Source organism: Anarrhichthys ocellatus, unplaced genomic scaffold (genome assembly GCF_004355925.1).
Source record: "Anarrhichthys ocellatus isolate YVR2014 unplaced genomic scaffold, GSC_Weel_1.0 scaffold17, whole genome shotgun sequence".
NCBI lineage: Eukaryota > Metazoa > Chordata > Actinopteri > Perciformes > Anarhichadidae > Anarrhichthys > Anarrhichthys ocellatus.
In genome coordinates, this window is record NW_022280047.1 from 363,378 (window position 1) to 382,583 (window position 19,206).

At 43.1% G+C, this 19,206-nt stretch overlaps 1 protein-coding gene across 1 annotated transcript in view; it reads right to left on the reverse strand.

Annotated features, from left to right (window-relative positions):
* LOC116388398 (transducin-like enhancer protein 4) overlaps positions 1-10,642 on the reverse strand; it is a 74,059-nt gene extending 63,417 nt beyond the window's left edge. The window contains exon 1 of the mRNA XM_031856202.1: positions 10,458-10,642. Coding sequence (XP_031712062.1) covers positions 10,458-10,472 — 15 coding nt within the window. The 5' untranslated portion in view covers positions 10,473-10,642. The remainder of the gene's footprint in view (positions 1-10,457) is intronic.
* Positions 10,643-19,206: the final 8,564 nt, after the last annotated feature.

Here is a 19,206-nt window from a genome sequence, read left to right on the forward strand (position 1 = left end):
CACACACACACACACACACACACACACACACACACACACACACACACACACACACCTGCAGCATCCAGTGAGAGTGATGATGAGCGGTGGAGAGGCTGGTAATGCCGCTCAATGATGCGTGTTGCGTTTAGTTCAGTCTGAGTGCGCCCCGCTTCTCCATCCGCGCGCGGGCTCGCAAATCCGCCCCAGCAGACGGACAAAAGAAGGAGAGACGGAGGGGAGAGAGAGAGAAAACACCGAGGCCACAAACTGGGTCAATATCGGTCACAAACAGAGCAGAGCCCTCGATTGCGCCCCCGGCACGCCCGAGGGGGCAAAATTAGCACCCACATCCGAGCTGCAGGGACTTGCGGGGGCGCACGCATACAAACGCTCACGCACGCATATGCAAACAAGAGACGGACGCTCGAGAAACGCGCAATAACTCAATTTATGAGGTTCTATACGCCAGCGCATATAAATGCAGAAACACACAAACACCAATAGGAACAATAATAGTCCTGACATGATAAAACACCATCAAGAAGGGGATATGAAACACGGCACGCTCCCTGCAATAAGATTACAGGCCATCAGCCCCCCAGTAGGTTTGCCAGCGGGAGTCCCCAGTATAATAAAATCAGATTAAAGGACAATCATATTTATTTCGAGTATATACAATATATCAAGGTTGCTCAGCAGCTCTTATTGTGATAGGCTGTGGAAAAAGACGCGCCTCTGTGTGCTCTCCTTCTTCTAAGTTGACGTTAGGCTGTGTTTAATGAGCTCCAGGTGTCAAGGAGTGGCGAATGTAACAGGATGTGTTGGCGAGGCTTATTGATTTATTGTTTTTCTCGGGAAGTTTCGGTACTTTTGTTATTGCCTGGCTGTCGCCAGTAATGTCATTTCACAATCATCTTTCAGGTGAATAAAAGTTGAGGGACGGCGTGTGTAAATGCGAGCGCGTGATGGCTCGAAAAGCGGGACGGGATATGAGAAAATAAGATGACTCTGAGACGTTAATGTGACTTGTGACACGTAAACAGATCTCCTGCTCTGTGGAATAGGAGGAGGTGTGTGAACATGGGCAAATGTTTTAATTTTTAAGAAGTGAAATGGATTAATTATTGCCACCAGTAAAAAACACTACCAGTTCTGCTTCTGCTGCCAGTTCTATCAATGCCAACATACTGTACACAAGCATGGAGGGTTAGTGTGAATTCAAACAAAACCACTTGCTAAGATTTAAGAAAAACATCATGGTTGAGCTCAAAATAAGTACATAAACTAAGTAAAACACAAATAACGTAACATAGGTACGGAAAACACATCGCAGACATCACTAATGTAACTTTGCTTTCTTCTGGTGGAAAGTCCCATATTTGAAAGTTTGCCGCAAAACAAATATAAAGTAGCATTTCTTAAAGCTGCTATAATAAATATGTTTGCATTTACAATGAATCAGATGACTAATGTGTGATGTGGAGGAGCACTCATAATGATGAACCCACAATTATCACCCAACTCCAACAGAAACCAAAATAGCAAAAGGAGAGTGATTATAAGACTCACGTTTGTCGGACGGGAAGATGCACAACAACTGCAGAATCTTGGTCCGGATCTGCTGGATGTGTAAATAAGAAACTGTTTGCTACCAAGATCACCATACTGTAGGACCTAAAAGACGAAATATGTCAGTTTGTTTCTCCTGCTTCAAGTGGTAAAAATATTTTTAGAGAAGAGTTTTAAAGGTTAAAGAAAACGTAGAGTTGTGTGATCGGATTAGGATTAATGGTAAGGCGGCAACCTTAAGGTCTGAAAATTGAAGCCAAAGAGGAAGTGTCTTAAATCTGCATTCTCTCTAATAGACATCAGGGGGCGACTCCTCTGGTTGCAAAAAGAAGTCTGATTGTATAGAAGTCTCACTTGATATATTCCCTCAGTAAACATTGTAAACATGAGTTTATGGTCTCAATCTCTAGTTTAAAGTCTTCTTCAATACAGCATGGTGTTCATTTAATAAATTAAGGTTAATTTAGAGTAAAATAGACCATAAAGCAGAGTATGCTTTTTACAGGTCGCTAACACGTTGTTGTCTTTAAGCCCTTTCACAGTGTGTTTTTAGTTCATAAAAGTTAATTGTAACATTTTAAACGTCTAAGTCAGCGTTCGACTGTACTCAGCTCCACCCTCTTGTGTCACTTCTGGTTCCAAAAAATCAAGATGGCGACGGCCATAAACCAAGTGTTTATCTTGTAAATGCATCAATACATAACCTGAAATGATCCTGTCATGAGTTTGAAAGTTATGTTCGTTCGACTTTTAATTCTTTTGACTTGCAATGCCGGAGTCATTGCTCATGTGGCAAAGACACTGAACATAAAAGCCAACAACACTTAACCTCATCAGATTTCAGAACAAACAAAAAAAAAAAAAAACGTAGGTCTCTTGAACTGTATAGGCCTACGAAATTGAAAGTCTAAATTACAACAAATTAAATAACCACAATGATTGATGGAGCTCTGTCTGATTCTAAATCTAGGCAGTATGTGTGCAGTGTTAGCTTATCATTCTCTTTCTGCACTTGCACTGCTTAAGGTCACTTTGCATCGTAGCATACACTCTGGTACCTGTCTCTTGAACAAGAAGCTCTTTTCCCATCCATACTTTTGCCTCCACTGAATAGAGGCTCAGTGCACTCTGCCATCGGCCAGCTTTGTGCGTATGGAACCAGCTGTGTGTCTGCTTTGCTCATCCTGTCCAGGAAAAGCATCTGTCTAAACAGCACTTGTTTCATTGGACCATAGAGGTTGTTATCAGAGCCTGATAATACAAAGAAGGTAAATTGATTTGACTGATACCACCAGAGGTTGGGCTGCTTCTAGTGCAATGTTTAAGGTTGTTAAAAGAAGACTGCAGTACTCGCAATGGAAATTTTTAATAGAGTTTCAAATGCTTTTTTTTTTTAATGTGTTTTCCTTTTTGGGCACTTTGGGGCAGTGGAACAAGCTGAAAATATAGTTTACATATTAGCAACTTACAAAGTGTGTAAACATGTCAGCAAAAAAGATCATATTTCTTACAAGGAGGAACGTTGGCACCCGCACCCGCACCGCTATATTGTTTTTACCATGTGAGGGTGTCTGTGGACCGATTTGTATAGGGGATAGAGTCACAACTGTACAAGATGTGGTCACGAAAACAGATGTGTAGTTGAGATCAAAATTTCGAAGATGGGTCTGGTCTGAGAAAGGGTGCAGGAAGTAGGAGGGTAGGATGTGGAAAAGGGGCCATTGTCGAAGGTCTCTAGTTTTAGCTCTGTTTTGGTCTCCACCAACTCCTGTTGCAATGTGTAATACCTGGCCACATGCTCCAAACAAATAGTGGGTAGCATTTCACCTCTATTACTGGGTCCATATAATATGACACCCGGGGACTGCTGGCCCGACTCCCTATCGGATCAGAGGCTAGACCTAGTGCCAGCCCACTGTGCACCCCAACACTGGCTGAACTTGAGTTGCTATACAGCTAACCGCTGATTGAAGGTCCGCTTCCTGGAGCCAGAGAAGTCATCTTCTGGTGGCGAATGAAGCTAAAGTCGAGTTTCTGCCACTTTTCATTTAAGTCAATAAACAAACTATCAAAACTTACACGAACCTTCAATCTTTAACATGATTGACAAGAAGCTCTACTTCTTCGTCCTTTTATGTTGGAGTGAGGGCAGACTGGACGCTACAGTGACTCGCTATCGCTGATTAGCATGCTCATTTCGAGACATCTCTTCAACTCAATACATAGACGTCTTTGACATAACTCCCAACACTTTAACCGTATCACATTCTGTACATAATGTTAGATTATTTTTTGTTTTAAACTCAAGTTCTTGCCAGATCCAGCACAAAATTCTGGCACTTTAGTCGCTAAATGCTCCTCTAGATGCAAATAAGAGCTGAAAAATGGAAACAAAACATTAAAGCTGAAGTCTGAAAAACCAAAGTAATGAGCTGAAAGACACTAAAACGATCTGTGGAGCTGAGGGGGAACTGCAGAGAGGGGGTTGACAACTACGAGTGAGCCCTATCACCACACATTCATTTGATCCATTGTGGATTAAGAAATATTGAATGCAGAAGCTATAAATGTGGATTATTTTCACTGTGTCTTGTGTGACCAGGGCTTTAGGTTGCTGCACCTTCAGTTGGAAAGGTTTTTCAGGATTAGGCTTGCAACAAAAAACTAAATGTTTCTTTAATGATATTAAAATAGACATGCGCCATCCAAGCTTGCATTAATGTTTGCAGCCCACTTTTTTTAAGATCATGGAAATTGCGACTCTGCCTAATTATTTTCAAATGACAGCCTTAAATGTAAAAACTGGGAGGCTCAGACTTTTCAGCGGCCCTCTCGCCCACACGACGAGAAGTCCGTTTCCTCTCCCTAAATGCCACACAATTATGAGTGGCTCTAGGTTTGGCAGACCAAGACGGTTGGGGGTTGTTGAGGAGCGAGATTGCACGCGTGAGTGCACAAGCGCCGTGTGTTTGTGCGCATGTACATTTGTGTGTGAACAGAGAAAGTCATCTTATTTACCCACCTTGGTGTTAGGGGGTGGCCATCGCCCGCCCAGCTAAATGCCATGCAAATGCTGCCGCTGCCGTCAAGCTGCCAATCACGGCGCTTTTGGCATTCACGGCATGCCGCGGGAGCATTTTACAGCGCCTGTGATCTTTACTAAATGAGAAATAACCCTAGCCTGTCCGAGCCGGCCCTGCAACGTTTAAACAGTGCTAACCCGAATTCCCACTGGGAGAATGCGGTGGAGTGAAGACATCGTATTGTGTCAGAGGAATGATAAAGAAAACAAAGCGGGTGGAGGGGAGGTGGGTGGCTGCGTGGGTGGGTGGTGAGGGAGGTGTCTTACTCCCGTAGTACAGCCTCATTATGATGATGTGATTTGCAGGAATGCCAGCAGCGGCTCTCATCACTAATACCAGCTCCCCTGAGCCACGAAAACAGCGCTTTATTAAACTGTATGAAAGGCTTAGCTGTCCAATTTATGAGCCTGCCTGCTGAGGACATGAGCGTGCAGAGACAGGAGGAAACACTGCAGCACTGCATCAGATGAGATTAGGCGGAACAAAAAAGTTTTACCCCTGACAGTACTTTTTCTCTCGCTTCATTCTGAAATGCAAACACAAGACATTGTGTTGGATTGTTCGTACAAGAGGTGAAGGGATCGGATCGGCGCGCCAACTAAAAGGCGTTCCTATCATCTCGCATTTGTGGAAATCTAAAAAGTTCAAGCTTTAATTTGAATTTGATTTGATAGAAGTAGAATCATGAGACTAAATTATATTAAGTAGGGTTAGGGTTAGGTACGTTATGTATTTTAGACAGCTTTTTTTGTCATACTTGTTGAACTTCTCTTTACATCCGACAGTTATCAATAATTCAAATGCTCTGACAAAAAACTAAATCTGGTATCTGTGGCAGACACAGGGTTGTAATAAGCCCTTACAATAGCCACGTTTATTGTTTACGTTCATTTTGATAATTTTGGGGAAGTGGCTTTGGCAGACTTGGCAATTCTCTTGCTAGATTAAGCGACTTTTGGAGTTAGTGCTGCTAGCTTCATTGGAAACAACGGGCTGGATTTTTTTGGTTGTATACTTTCAAAATTTAGTTTACTCTTGCCGGTTTCTCCAATGTGGCCAACTTCAGCTGTATTGTGTTGAAGTCGTCATGATTTTCAGAATGAGATTATATTAATTCGTTGAATAGTGATCTTTGATGTGCGTAAAACTAAACTACGCTAATCCAGAAAAGCAGAAATTAAGAAATATGGGTTGTAAAACCACACAGCCATCAATTAAGAGAAAGTAAATGCAAGATCATGTTAGGACACAACCAGGGTTGGAAATTAGCACCAGCCATCAGCCAAATGCTGGTAAAATATGCGTAAATATGCGTAAAAGTGGCTGCTAGATTTACCTCACTCACCCGCCAAACAATGGTAATCTATTTAGGAATTGTAGATTTTGGAACCCACCAGCAACAGTGGCAGGTGGACAAAATGTTAATATCCAACCCTGGACATAACCATTCAGTGCTGTTATGAGTTAGCAACAATTTGTAAATTGAGGATATTGATATTATAATTTATGTTGTTCACAGCCAACTCAGTCTAATACATTTGGTAAACAGTTACATTTGTCCTGTCACTTGGAAAATGCCAGTAATGAAGAAAAAAACCTTTTGTCCTTTTGTTTCTCATTTACTATTAATTCGATTTTTTTCCCTATGAATATATTTCAAAGCATATAGAAATTCTCAAAATGTTATTACTGATGTTTTCCTTTTGGCTATGTGTATGTTTTACGGAAAGTTGTAATACCCAAATGTCGGCCCAAGTAAGACAATTTAAGATGTGCGTTAATTCAGATGGAGAAAGTGTACAACCAATTGTTATCTTATGTCAGCTGCACAATGCTGCTGAGAAGCAAAAGGATCTGAAATGCACAGGGTGATCAGGTACCACAAGTTGACCGTCATCAGCGAAGAGAATTACTGTGATTTTAAATGTAAACAGAAGGGGACTCGATACAGAACCTTTAGGAGCCCCACATTTTAGGTGAACACATTTCATAAAATGCCAAAGAAAGCCAAGAAACCTGAGAAAACATTTTTTACATCCTTAAAGCACAATGTGACCATTGTGTTTTCCATTTTATTTGTAATGATCAACAGTTATTTCAGCAGACACAGATATGAGTTTTAATTTTAATTTGATCTGGAACTCCCTGCCAACGGAATTGTTTTGTTTTCTTGAATTAAGTTTACTCAACATATCAAGCTTAAAGCAGTTCTGCAGTGGACACCAGTTTATAAAACAAGCAGCATTTTCAAAGCTTCAAAGCAGATCATAACACCATTATTCATATCATAGTAATAACTCCCTATTAAACTCCTTTACAGATCTAAGAAATAAGGATGGGGATGGTTGTTTAATCACGATAAGATGAGGCTGATACCATTGTCTCAGTGATCTGATGAATGATGTATTTGGGATCGCAGAACCCAGTCTGTTATGTTTGGCGAGTGGATTGACAGTTTGCCGTACTGATGAGTATCCGTTTTGATACTCAGCACTACGGCTGTACAGATTAGCCATGACAGTCGTGATTAAACACGGAAATAATGCCCACAGAACTGTGTGCACCGCGCTCGATCCACTACTGGTGGCAAACGGGAGGCCTCATTAACTCCCGTGTCTTTGCTGACATTCTGTTATCACACACTGACAGACACACGCAGATAAACACGTGCATTAAATATTCACTAAAGTGTTTATTTTGGCAGAAAGACAGCCGGGCAAACACACACACACACACCCACACACAGACACACACACATGCACACACACATGCACACAGCTCCCCAGGCAGCAATTAGTCCTGCCCCATAAGAGCCCCCCCCCTCATCTCACTGAGCTGTAGGTGCAAATTACATTTGTCTGAATGCACTGGTCTTTCATCATACATGAACATGTCAGGGTCACACAGTGGCAAGCACCGCTTTTTTTCCTCAAGAAGAGATTCGTTTTCTGTGTGTTGTTAGCTGATTCATCGCACAACTGAACTAATAGTGAATCTGCGAAAGCAAAACGGAAGATTTTAGATTATTATAAAGCACAGTTACAGACATGCAGGATGAAATGCTGAAGTTAATTGCCAAGTATTAAGGGGCACAGTATTGTAACTATTACAAGCTGAAGTCTGCAGAGTGTATGAGCTTACTTTAGGTAATTCTTTCAATAGTTACCCTTTTACTTTCATGCCAGTGATTATTTTCTAAAGTGTTTTGGCACAAAGTGTCAGCCTTGTCTGTCATACTTTTCATTTTAAGGTGATGATCGTAAGACGAAATATCGGCGGTGTTAAAGAAAGCTGGAACAAATTCAGCGTGGTCAGTTCAGATTCCGTTTAACTGATGCGAAGCACCCAGCAAGTTTCTTACTGTACTAAGAGAGTTAAATACTATGATAGACTGTTTTAGTTTAGAGATTGAATTAGGCTACAAAGCTGTAATCTCAGCAGTCACGCTACAGTAATAAAGCAAATGTTATTAATTGGGATCCTAAATACATTTAAATATGTTTGTTTTTGAATCTGCAATTTACCCAAGTATATTTTATTGGTAACATTACATTACATCAGTGGCAAGCCGTGCATTTTATACCTGGGCCTTCAGTGCTGTCCTACTCCAGCTGAACCACATCCTAATAACCTCATTATGATGCCACAGCTACGGTTATTATTTGTTTCCAGGGGTGTAACAATACACGTATTCCTGTTAAGCCGTTCAGTACGAGGCTTACGAACCGAACAATACGTTTGAATAATACTAGTGCATTTGGAAAATGTAGAAGCTTAAATTGTGGGAAATATAATGTTTTCGGTGGACTACGCGGAACCTGGCAACATGCTGTCTGACACGCCCACCCCAGAACCACAACATTGTACTCTGGTGAGGCGCGTGTGTTCTGGGAGGCACACTATGCTAAACTAGCTTAGCAGGAAAACAACAGCAGCACACAAGCTACACTCTCCCCGCAGCGTTTAGCTGTTCCCTACTGATTCAAACAGGGCTAAAGCAATCGCCACACAATCCCCATTTCTCCGGACCATAATTCTTGCTTTGTTAAAGAAAACAAAACCCCAAACAGAGAATCAAATGAAGCTCAGCACCTACAAATACACTAACTGCAGAGGGCAGATACGTGAATACGCGCATGGCATTCACTTAAAGACAAAGTCCATCCTCCTTTCTTTGTTAACAAAGAGTTTAATACCGCGGTTGGACAGAACATCGGTGCAGTTCACTTCCAGCCAGAGGTCCTCCTGCGAACGTGTTCCTTTAGTTGTAGATCCACTCAGGTCTCTCCAAAAGTTTTCAGTGTCCAGTTGTGCTATGGTGTCGTGTTGTTGCCTTGGTTAGCCACCTCAGGTTAGCGTAGCACAGCTCCAAACACCAAGATGCTCAGTTACAAATGAAACGCATTCCCAGCCATAACATGTGCAACGCTTCTCAGACACTGTTAGCCAGAAATACCGTTCGTACAAATCTTTTTCCTGGCTGGGTCAGGGCTGCTAGCTGTGGGGTTGGCCGACCCTTTCTTTCCTTCTCCAGAAAGGCGTTGCCAGTGTTGGGAATGTAGAGGAGCGTGTTTGGGTTATCAGCATCGAAGAAACTAAATTCTTGACATCAATAGAATTATTAACGTCAGTAACAATTATTAATGATTATTAATAATAACGGGGCACCACCCTGCGAACAGGGACCAATAACCAAACAATAAACCTAAGTCTCATAATTAGTGTTCACGCATAATGTCAATAGTCTGAGTACTATTACACATTCAGAGTGAGAGTGAAGGTTTAAGTTCGAGCACAGGCCACTACATCCAGTTATTATTACACACATATGCACGAGTAATCACAGACAACTGCTCTTTAAAATATAACAGAGTTTATTAAATAAAATAATAAATGATCAAATCAAGTAATATCAAAATCAACAAACACTATCATACAATTATATGTCTAATACCTAAAGTCAAATGAATAAAGTGGGGTAGGGATATGTATATAGACATATATACGTGGGTGTGTGTGTGGAAACAAAGGGGGGGGGGGGCTACTCAAACAGTACGTAACCTAAAAAGGGGCGTGTGAGCCTACAAGCAAAGATGGCGGAGTCTAGGGACCCGCGACAAGATAGCTGAGAGGTGGTTATGTGTAACCACGTGGGACGGCGCACAATGTGGGTTGGGACAATAGATTACGCGACCACGTGTCTGAGAGGTTCACCCAAAATCAGTGAATCTAACTATGTGTGTGCGGGTTAGTAGGAAGAGAGGGGGAGAGAGGGAGAGAGAGAGAGAGAGTGAGAGCTCTGAGCGCGGAGCTCGGCGCTGCAGTGAGAATGTGAGGAACAGCTGATCACTCGTAAACTCTGCGGTCAGATTCTGAACCGACCGGTCACGCTTGTACGGTGATAGTTGCGGTTCTCAATCTCACTCACAGAGCCGATTTAAAGAAGAGAGAATAAAACCAAACAAAATAAAATAATCCCCAAAACAAAACAGATCTTTATCACTGCGGTGAGATGCGAGTATTGCTCTCGTATCACCCCGAAACTCGGTCGGCGAGACGAGGCTCCGCCACCGTGGTTTTGGTCTTTGAAGTGATAAAATCACAACCTCCACATCCACTAGCAGCGACGGATCTAATGTAAACAGTTACAGCAGGAAATACACAATATAACGGGACTCCGTGGTCCGCGATGCTTGCGCAATAACGCGTTATAACACGACAGTAACTTAACATAACAAGATACAGGAATAACAACGACATAACGAATAGGCTAAATTAAGCTAATGCTAAGCTAAGCTAGGCCCAGATACCAGTAACTCTTACTTGTAGAAGCTTCATTCGGTAGGGTCTGGTTCCTGTGGTAGGAATCACTCGGTCCTCGAGTAGCCGCTGGCTCTCGGTGGCGCGGCCTCGGGGCTGGCTGGCGCAGACTCGGCCTCCTCGCTGCAGAGAGGGGCTTTTTAACTTCGGCTGAGGGACGAGGTTTGGGTCGTCCTTCCCGGAAATCTTCGGCGAGGAAAGATTGTTACATTCTGCCGGCGGTGTGTACACAAAAAGGGTGGGAGAACGGGGCATAGGAGTTATCCGTTCTCGCACTACAGGATCCAAAACTCGAAATAAAACACAGTCTGTTCGACCAGCGAATGTTACATGTGACCTGATAGGATTTGATGAGGCCGCGGTTCCTCGTGAATCTTCTTGTCCCCTGGACGAGTCCGGAGTGAAGATGAGGAAGACAGTAGCTGTGCAATGACAAAAAAAAGCTAATGGGAAAAAAATTATAATACATGTATGTGTATTTGTGAAAAATTATTTAATAATAAAATAGCTATAATTTTGTGATTCTCTTTAGGCCAGCTGGCCCAGACGGCCCACCACTGCATTACATTACAGTAATTTAGCAGACGCTTTTATCCAAAGCGACTTACAATAAGAGTAACGTTGTACATCATAACATTTGAACTGTATACTTGCCTGTAGACAAATTTAACATTTTTGCATGTTCAGCTATAACGTGCTGTGCACTGGCTTAAAGACTGTTTAGGTTACACACGCAATTAAGTGAATTGATTTATTACTAATGATAATTCATTTCAAGCACTCTCTCTACCCCACCCCCAAAACACTATTGTAATAGTTCTTTCAAGGAACCTTATTGAAATTTAAAGTAAATCATGTTTAATTCTTATACAGAGTTGAACTGAGATAATTGGCTCCTAGAGGTTGTGGCAAAATCTGATTGGTTGAAGTTTACAAGTGAAGGTCAGCTGATTAAGCTAGAATCTATAAACAGAGAATGCATGAAGTCTTTTGCTGATGCTTATTTCAATCAGGAGGGACTAATTAAAAGATGAGCTTGAAGAGTTATTAAGAAATTAATTTCTTTGATATATTGTGCAAAATAGAAAAGAGTCTTTTGCGATTCAGCCCCTATTATGACATCACATGGAGTATAATCCATGTGAGTTTACAGGTTAAAGGATTTGGAGAAACCTGGTTACCACAGCTAGATTTATGTTAAAGAAATATAATTATTATCTTTGCAGGGAGGAGGATCATGTGATCACTTGCGCGTGTGCGTGCGTCTGCGAATGAGTGTGCACCTTGTGTCTGTCCACGGTTAATCTCACATTCTGCTGCAGCAAACTGCTTAATATTTTGGGTGGCCAGTTCTGACTGAATGCTTACGGACCTTGCTGGGTTGCACTCTATTGAGTGCACCTTTCTATTTGGCCATTTAAAGGATTAGGTCAGGGGCTTTCTAGACATAATTTCATTGGAGGACATCTCACATTAACCAGGTATGCATTCGCATTTTGAAAAAGCCCAGGACAGAATGTTCCCTCTAAGAGTATGGGACGTGGGGAAATCAGAAAAAAATTTGAAAAAAATAAATGCATTACCTGATATCTTGTATCACTATAACCTGATTTATCACAGTAATCAGGTTTGCAAATGTAGTCAGCATCTCAGTAAAACCATAAAAAGAGCAAACGTGCAGTGTTTCCATGCCATATGGATAAGTTAAGCACACTTGTACCACAGCGGGCGCTGAATGAATAAGTGTCAGCAGTGGCAAAATGACAACGTAACATTAAAATCAATGGCACTCTGCCGCTAATGAATGACAAGGCTAATTGCGGGAACGGCTTGTTGCTCTTTGGTTTAGATAAATACTCCGACAAGTGAAGTGCTTTAATTATCCCCAGTGTGTTTGTGGCTGAGCGCCGCCGCCACCGCTGCACTCGAGATGCCTGCCGAATGAGACAAGCTAATTAAGAGTGATTTTCCCCGCTCCCCACTCATTAATAACACAACAGCAATTAAGAGGAGCTAGCGGAACATAGTGCATTTGGTGCTAACAAGATTAGCCTCATGGAGCAATGAGTTTACGAGAGAGAGAGAGAGACACTGGCAGACACAGAAAGAGAAAGGTGAAGCTGGGGAAACAGATTCAATTGAGGGAGAAAGATAGTAGACGGTGTTGAAAGGAAGGAGAGCGATAGTGTGGATGTAAGGAACTGAGAGTGAGAAATGAGGAGCGAAGGAGGCAAAAAGAAAGAGGTATGAGCAAGAACAAAGAAGCCAAATAAGGGGGAGAAGGACAAGGAAGTGAAGGAGGAAAAGAGAGACAGAGGACAGGATCGCCGTGTGTTAAATTGTGTTCAGATTCAAAAAATCTTTTTTTCATTTTCCTGCATGAATCACCCGACTGGCCTTTAAATGAGCTGTTGCATAAAGGACATTCAGTTTCGTGAGCTCACTGAATATTAACAGAGGCAGGGACGAGACTGTGCACCTCTGACAGCGTTTAATTACCACCAATACTGTGTGAGAGAGATTATGGAGGTAATAAACAAATTCAGGATGTAACAAAAATGCAGTATGTCGGTTATGTTCACACTGGGGCACCAGTTAATTACATGTGGGTACAACAATCAGAACATTAACATGGTGAATTAGATCAACCCTTCAGTGAGTCATATGGCTGTGGTTCGGTATAAAAAGCAGGCCGACTGGCTTCAATACTAAATGAAGTAATAGGATAAGTTAAATTAGAAGCCTGAGTGATTTGGAGCAGGATACAACTGTTGATGTTTGCCGCTTTAACTGAATCTCAGGAGCAAAGACTAACAATCTGGTCTCTATGAGACCGAATAGCGCTGCTTTGAGCTAAATGCAGCACTTAAAATGATTACATTCACCATCATAGTTCAGCACGTTAGCATGTAAAGAATGTCTAATTAACACCAAATACTGTATATAAGAAGTGGATGTAGTCACGGCGACGTCACCCATTGCATTGTGGACTGTCGTTTTCAAGTCTCAAGTTTTTTTGGCCGTCACCATCTTGGTTTTTTGCAACCGTAAGTGAGACGAGAGCATGGAGCTAAGTAAAACCGAACGCTGAATAATACCTTTTTAGGCAATCAAAACTGGCGACTTATGGTCTATTTTACTATAAATGAAACCTTAATTTACAAAATGAACATCATGCTGTATTGGAGAAGAGATGAAACAGCGATTGAGACCATAAACTCATGTTTACAATGTTTACTGAGGTTATAAATCAAGTGCGAAGGCAATTTCAGACCCAGAGGTTGCCATCTGATTAACACTAAAGTACAGTTGAGGCTGAATATCATTGGACTTGCAGGAATTTCATAATCCAAAAGTACTGGACAATTTAAAACGTTTGATCTCAAGGTGGCACTACATGAAACATAAGGGATCACTAAAGTCATTACTATTTATCTCCAGGGGAGCATGAATGTCTTTATCGAATTCCATGGCAGTTCATCTAATAATAGTTGAGATATTGCACTCAAAAGAAAAAAATAGTTTAATGATTATGTTTATGTTTCATGTGTATATTTGTATAAAAGGAAAGGTCAGATATAGAAAAATTAAATAGAAATCAAACACATGGTGCAGGTGAGGTACAAACCCACTACGGCTCATCTAAAGAACCTCACTTAAAAAAGAAAAAATATCAATAAATAGAAACAACAATGCAAAATGTCAATTTATATGCATACCTTTTACATGCCTAATCACATTATATTTTTACAAGTTAGGATGATATTGATAACGTCAAAAAATTATTTCGACATCAAAGCACTTTTGAGCCTTATTTTGTACACAAAAACAGAGAATCAGTCAGTACAAGCTTGTATTCCATAGTTGGACACCACGGTATTTTAACGAGTACTGCCCTCGAGAGCTACACTACATTGATAGTTAAAGATTATAGGTTTGTCCAGTTACGTATGTTAAAAGGACGTTGAGAATTACAAATAAAGAACCGTTTAAAGCTGTCTGGCAAGTCTGTACTCACATACTTCACTTTAATTATAATAAAGGTACATTTTTGAAGAATGTTAATCCAAAAAGTAGCCAATACATTGCATTTCAAGAAAAGTGGAGGTTCCTGCACATGAATTTGATAAAGTTGCTGTTCCACCAAAACGTTTCTGCAGCAGGAGAATTTTATGAAGATATTTGGGGAGAGTGCTTGCCCATACAATATTACAGTAAGATATACTAGTCTGCAGTATAGTGGAAAAAGACAGGAAGAATATAATAAGGCCTGGTTGGCCCAGGGGTCTCCTGAAGCAGCTGACAGGTACCGGCAGGCCAGAAGGGCTGCAGCTGCGGTGGTCGCGAATGCTAAAACTCGGGCATGGGAGGAGTTCGGGGAGGCCATGGAGAAGGACTTTCGGTTGGCCTCAAGGAGGTTCTGGCAAACCATCCGACGGCTCAGGAAGGGAAAGCAGGGCTTACCCCAGGCTGTTCTCAGCAGGGGGGGGAACTGCTAACCCGGACGGAGGACATCGTCGGGCGGTGGAAAGAGCACTTTGAGGAACTCCTAAACCCGACCAACATGTCATCTGCAGAGGAGGCAGCGCCTGAGGACCTAGGGGGAGGCTCACCCATATCCCTGGCAGAGGTCGCTGAGGTAGTTAAAAAGCTCCTTGGTGGCAAGGCGCCGGGGGTGGATGAGATCCGCCCTGAGATGCTGAAGGCGCTGGACATAGTTGGGCTGTCCTGGCTGACACGCCTCTTCAATGTCGCATGGGGGTCGGGATCAGTGCCCATGGAATGGCAGACCGGGGTGGTGGTTCCCATCTTCAAAAAGGGGGACCGGAGAGTGTGCTCGAATTACCGGGGTATCAAACTACTCAGCCTCCCGGGGAAGGCTTATGCCAGGGTGCTGGAAAGGAGGCTCCGACCGCTTGTCGAACCTCAGATTCAAGAGGAGCAGTGCGGATTCCGTCCCGGCCGTGGAACAGTGGACCAGCTCTTTACCCTGGCAAGACTACTGGAGGGGTTCTGGGAGTTTGCCCAACCAGTCTACATGTGCTTTGTGGACTTGGAGAAGGCTTTCGACCGGGTCCCTCGGGGGGTCTTGTGGGGGGTGCTGCGGGAGTATGGGGTGCCGGACCCGTTACAGCGGGCGATCCGGTCTCTGTACGACTGCAGTAGGAGCTGTGTCCGCATTCTCGGCAATAAGTCAGACACGTTCCCGGTGAGTGTTGGCCTCCGCCAGGGCTGCCCTTTGTCACCGGTCCTGTTCGTGATTTTCATGGACAGGATATCTAGGCGCAGCCTGGGGGCGGAGAACGTCAGTCTCGGGGGTGTCGGGATCGCTTCTCTGCTATTTGCAGATGATGTGGTCCTGTTAGCCTCCTCGGATCGTGACCTCCAGCATTCACTGGGGCGGTTTGCAGCCGAGTGTGAAGCAGCGGGGATGAGAGTTAGCACCTCCAAATCTGAGGCCATTTTTCTCTGCCGGAAACCGGTGGATTGCTCCCTCCAGGTGGGGACGGAGTGCCTACCTCAAGCGAAGGAGTTCAAGTATCTCAGGGTCTTGTTCACGAGTGAGGGTAAGATGGAGCGGGAGATCGACAGACGGATCGGTGCAGCTGCAGCAGTAAAGCAGGCGCTGCACCGGACCGTCTTGGTGAAGAGGGAGCTGAGCCGGAAGGCAAAGCTCTCAATTTACCACTCGGTCTACGTTCCTACCCTCACCTATGGTCACGAACTCTGGGTCGTGACCGAAAGGACAAGGTCGCGGCTACAAGCGCCGAAATGAGTTTCCTCCGTAGGGTGGCCGGGCTCAGCCTTAGAGATAGGGTAAGGAGCTCGGTCATCAGGAGGGAGCTTGGAGTAGAGCCGCTACTCCTTCGCGTCGAAAGGAGTCAGCTGAGGTGGTTCGGGCATCTAATTAGGATGCCTCCTGGACGCCTCCCACTGGAGGTTTTCCATGCACGTCCAACTGGGAAGAGACCCCGGGGAAGACCCAGAACACGCTGGAGAGATTACATCTCCCAGCTGGCCTGGGAATGCCTCGGGATCCCCCAGAATGAGCTGGAACATGTTGCCGGTGAGAGGGAGGTCTGGGTCGGCCTGCTTGACCTGCTGCCACCGCGACCCGACCCCGGATAAGCGGTGGAAAATGGATGGATGGATGGAGAATATAATAAAGCACTGATTCTTCTAACCAAACAAAACTAATAGGGCTTTAACAAGATGAAAGTGAGTTTTTCATCAATTAAGACACTGCTGCAAAATTGTTTATGTATGTAAGAAACAATAAGGGTCCTAAAATAGAACCTGTGTATCATAGCTCTCTCAGACTCTATACCATTTTTATTTTATTATCAACATAATTTCTATACCACTTCAGGACATAGCCTTGAATGCAAGCAAAATGTCATCATCAACAGTCTTGAACGCTTTCGAGAGATCCAGGAAAATACTACATTCAAACTTTTTGTCTTCTCTGTAAGAAGGCTACTAAATGGGGCAACTGTGGCTCAGTGGTAGAGCGGGGTCGTCCTTCAATCAGAGGATCGGCTGTTTGATCCCCGGCTCCGCTAGTCCATGTCGACGTGTCCCTGGACAGGACACTTAACCCCAAATTGCTCCTGTAGGCTGTTCCTATGGTGTGTGAATGTTAGTTAGTCCTGATGGGCAGGGGCCACCTTGCATGGTAGCCCCTGCCATCAGTGATGCCAGTAAGACCCACGGCATCATTATTAGACGCTCAGACAACTGCGGTGGTAAAAAGAGTGAGATAGTCCAGGGCAATTGGGAAGGATGGTGGATGGGTCAAACAAACACAGGACCCACTGTTAGTTTCCTGTGTGAAACAAAAAGTTAACATTGAATTATATTGTCAGGTGAGTCACGTGACTCGTTAGTGGTGTGAGTCGTTAGTTGGTCAAGTTAACGTCAACCATGCTCTTTTCCTAAACCTAACTAAGTGGTTTTGTTGCTTAAACCTAACTTCCTGTGAAGACAGAAGTTTATTTTGAAAGGACACCATGCATGTAACGAGTGAAAAAACGAGTGATGTAGTCCCTGACACATCCAAAACTATTATTATTAACCAATTATTAAAACTCGTCTTATAGTATTTGGCGAGTTGGAAGGGAGAACGTGTTGTGCCCGGTGTTAATAGCTGCAATAGCTCCTTCAGCGTTAACGGAACCTGCTGACACTGCTAGTAGTGTTAACCTCATGAACCTCATGGAGAAGTCAGGGGATCACATTGGGATTCATTCCATTGACACCATAAAAGTCTGTACAACATTGTATGATAATCCATCCGATAGTTGTTGAAATACAGTATTTCAGTCTGTTCCAAAGTGGTGGACAGACCAGGCGACCAACATTGCCATGCTGTTAGAGTGGCTAAAAAAATAATAAAATCCCACTCACACCCATCAAACGATTTTGAAATAGAGGTGGGCGGGTTTACTTTTATGCCCTATGTATCAAAAATACATGTAAGAATGAATTTCCATTCATGTCCATCGTATCTGAGTGGTGGCAGAAGTCCCAGCATTTCAACACCTCTGCAAATATAATCAAGTGCAAAATATATTTTGGGTGAATTTCTTTTTTCTGACGTTGCACTTGGAAATTAAAGCGTAGATCTGTTTTGTTGTTCTTGCGCTGACCTTGTCGCGGCATTGTTGAACAAAGCTCATTTTCAGTATGCAGACATTCTCAGGCACAAGGGTCTTTCCCGTGTGTTGCTTCTTTTAAAACAAACTGAAAGAAAACCGTCTCGTCTGTTCGTGACTAATAAGCCTCGCAAACAAAAGATTTAACATAAAGAACCATCCTGGACTGTGTTTTTATGCTGTCCATGACTGCTACAAGCAAGTTTATTGGTCTCTTGGAGCTTGTTTGACCAAGTTAAAGCTGATTTAATTATGATTCTTTTTACATTAAATGCAGGTTTAATGATCGATCCACTAGGGAGCCATTTAAAAAAAACAGAAATACATACATTTTGGATAGCATACAGTAATAGCTATGATGTCAAACGGTGTACACATCAATCCACATGAAACTACCATATTCCACTTAAAGCTATGCCTTTTCCTTTGGTGCTTCTGTATGCGGCAGCGGGGCAGGTGAAACACAATCATTCTTTTTCTCCTATTTGTGGGCAAGTGCACTAAATGCTCTGTAAAGCACACCGAGGGAAAAGGAATAAACTAGTTCAAGGATAAATTGAGTGATCTTCTTTGAGCAGACGGTGTATACAGTATCTATAGAAAACAGACAGAGGCAATGCAAACTGTGTGTGTCTGAAATAAAGGATGTCAGTCACAGTAACTTTTCATGCTGCAAGCACGGAGCTCTTGACAAGAGACTCAATCAGCAGCACTAAAGCCAGCCGCTCCCTCCTCTGCCTCTGCCACCCTACTTTTGTGTCGACTAATCTCCACTGTAGGATGTAGAGGAGCCATTTGATATAGTCTTCCCCGGTGTTTTTCATTATCACCGTCTTACTGCAGCCTGCCGCTGGCATTACCTCGACATTAGTGGGCTTGACAGGACGAGAATCACCACACAATCCTGTCACAACCTCCCATCTCTGCTGTAACCCTACTCGCATTTCAAAGCCTCTCTGCCTCTTCTTATTTCTCAATTGCTTTTTTTTTCCCTGCTTTGAGGTGGATCTGCAGCAGAATCGTGGACGATATTTTTGGGGGAAATTGCTGAGAGGTTAGGCAGTTTGTCGGAAGCATAATTTCATTTAGGCGGAGAG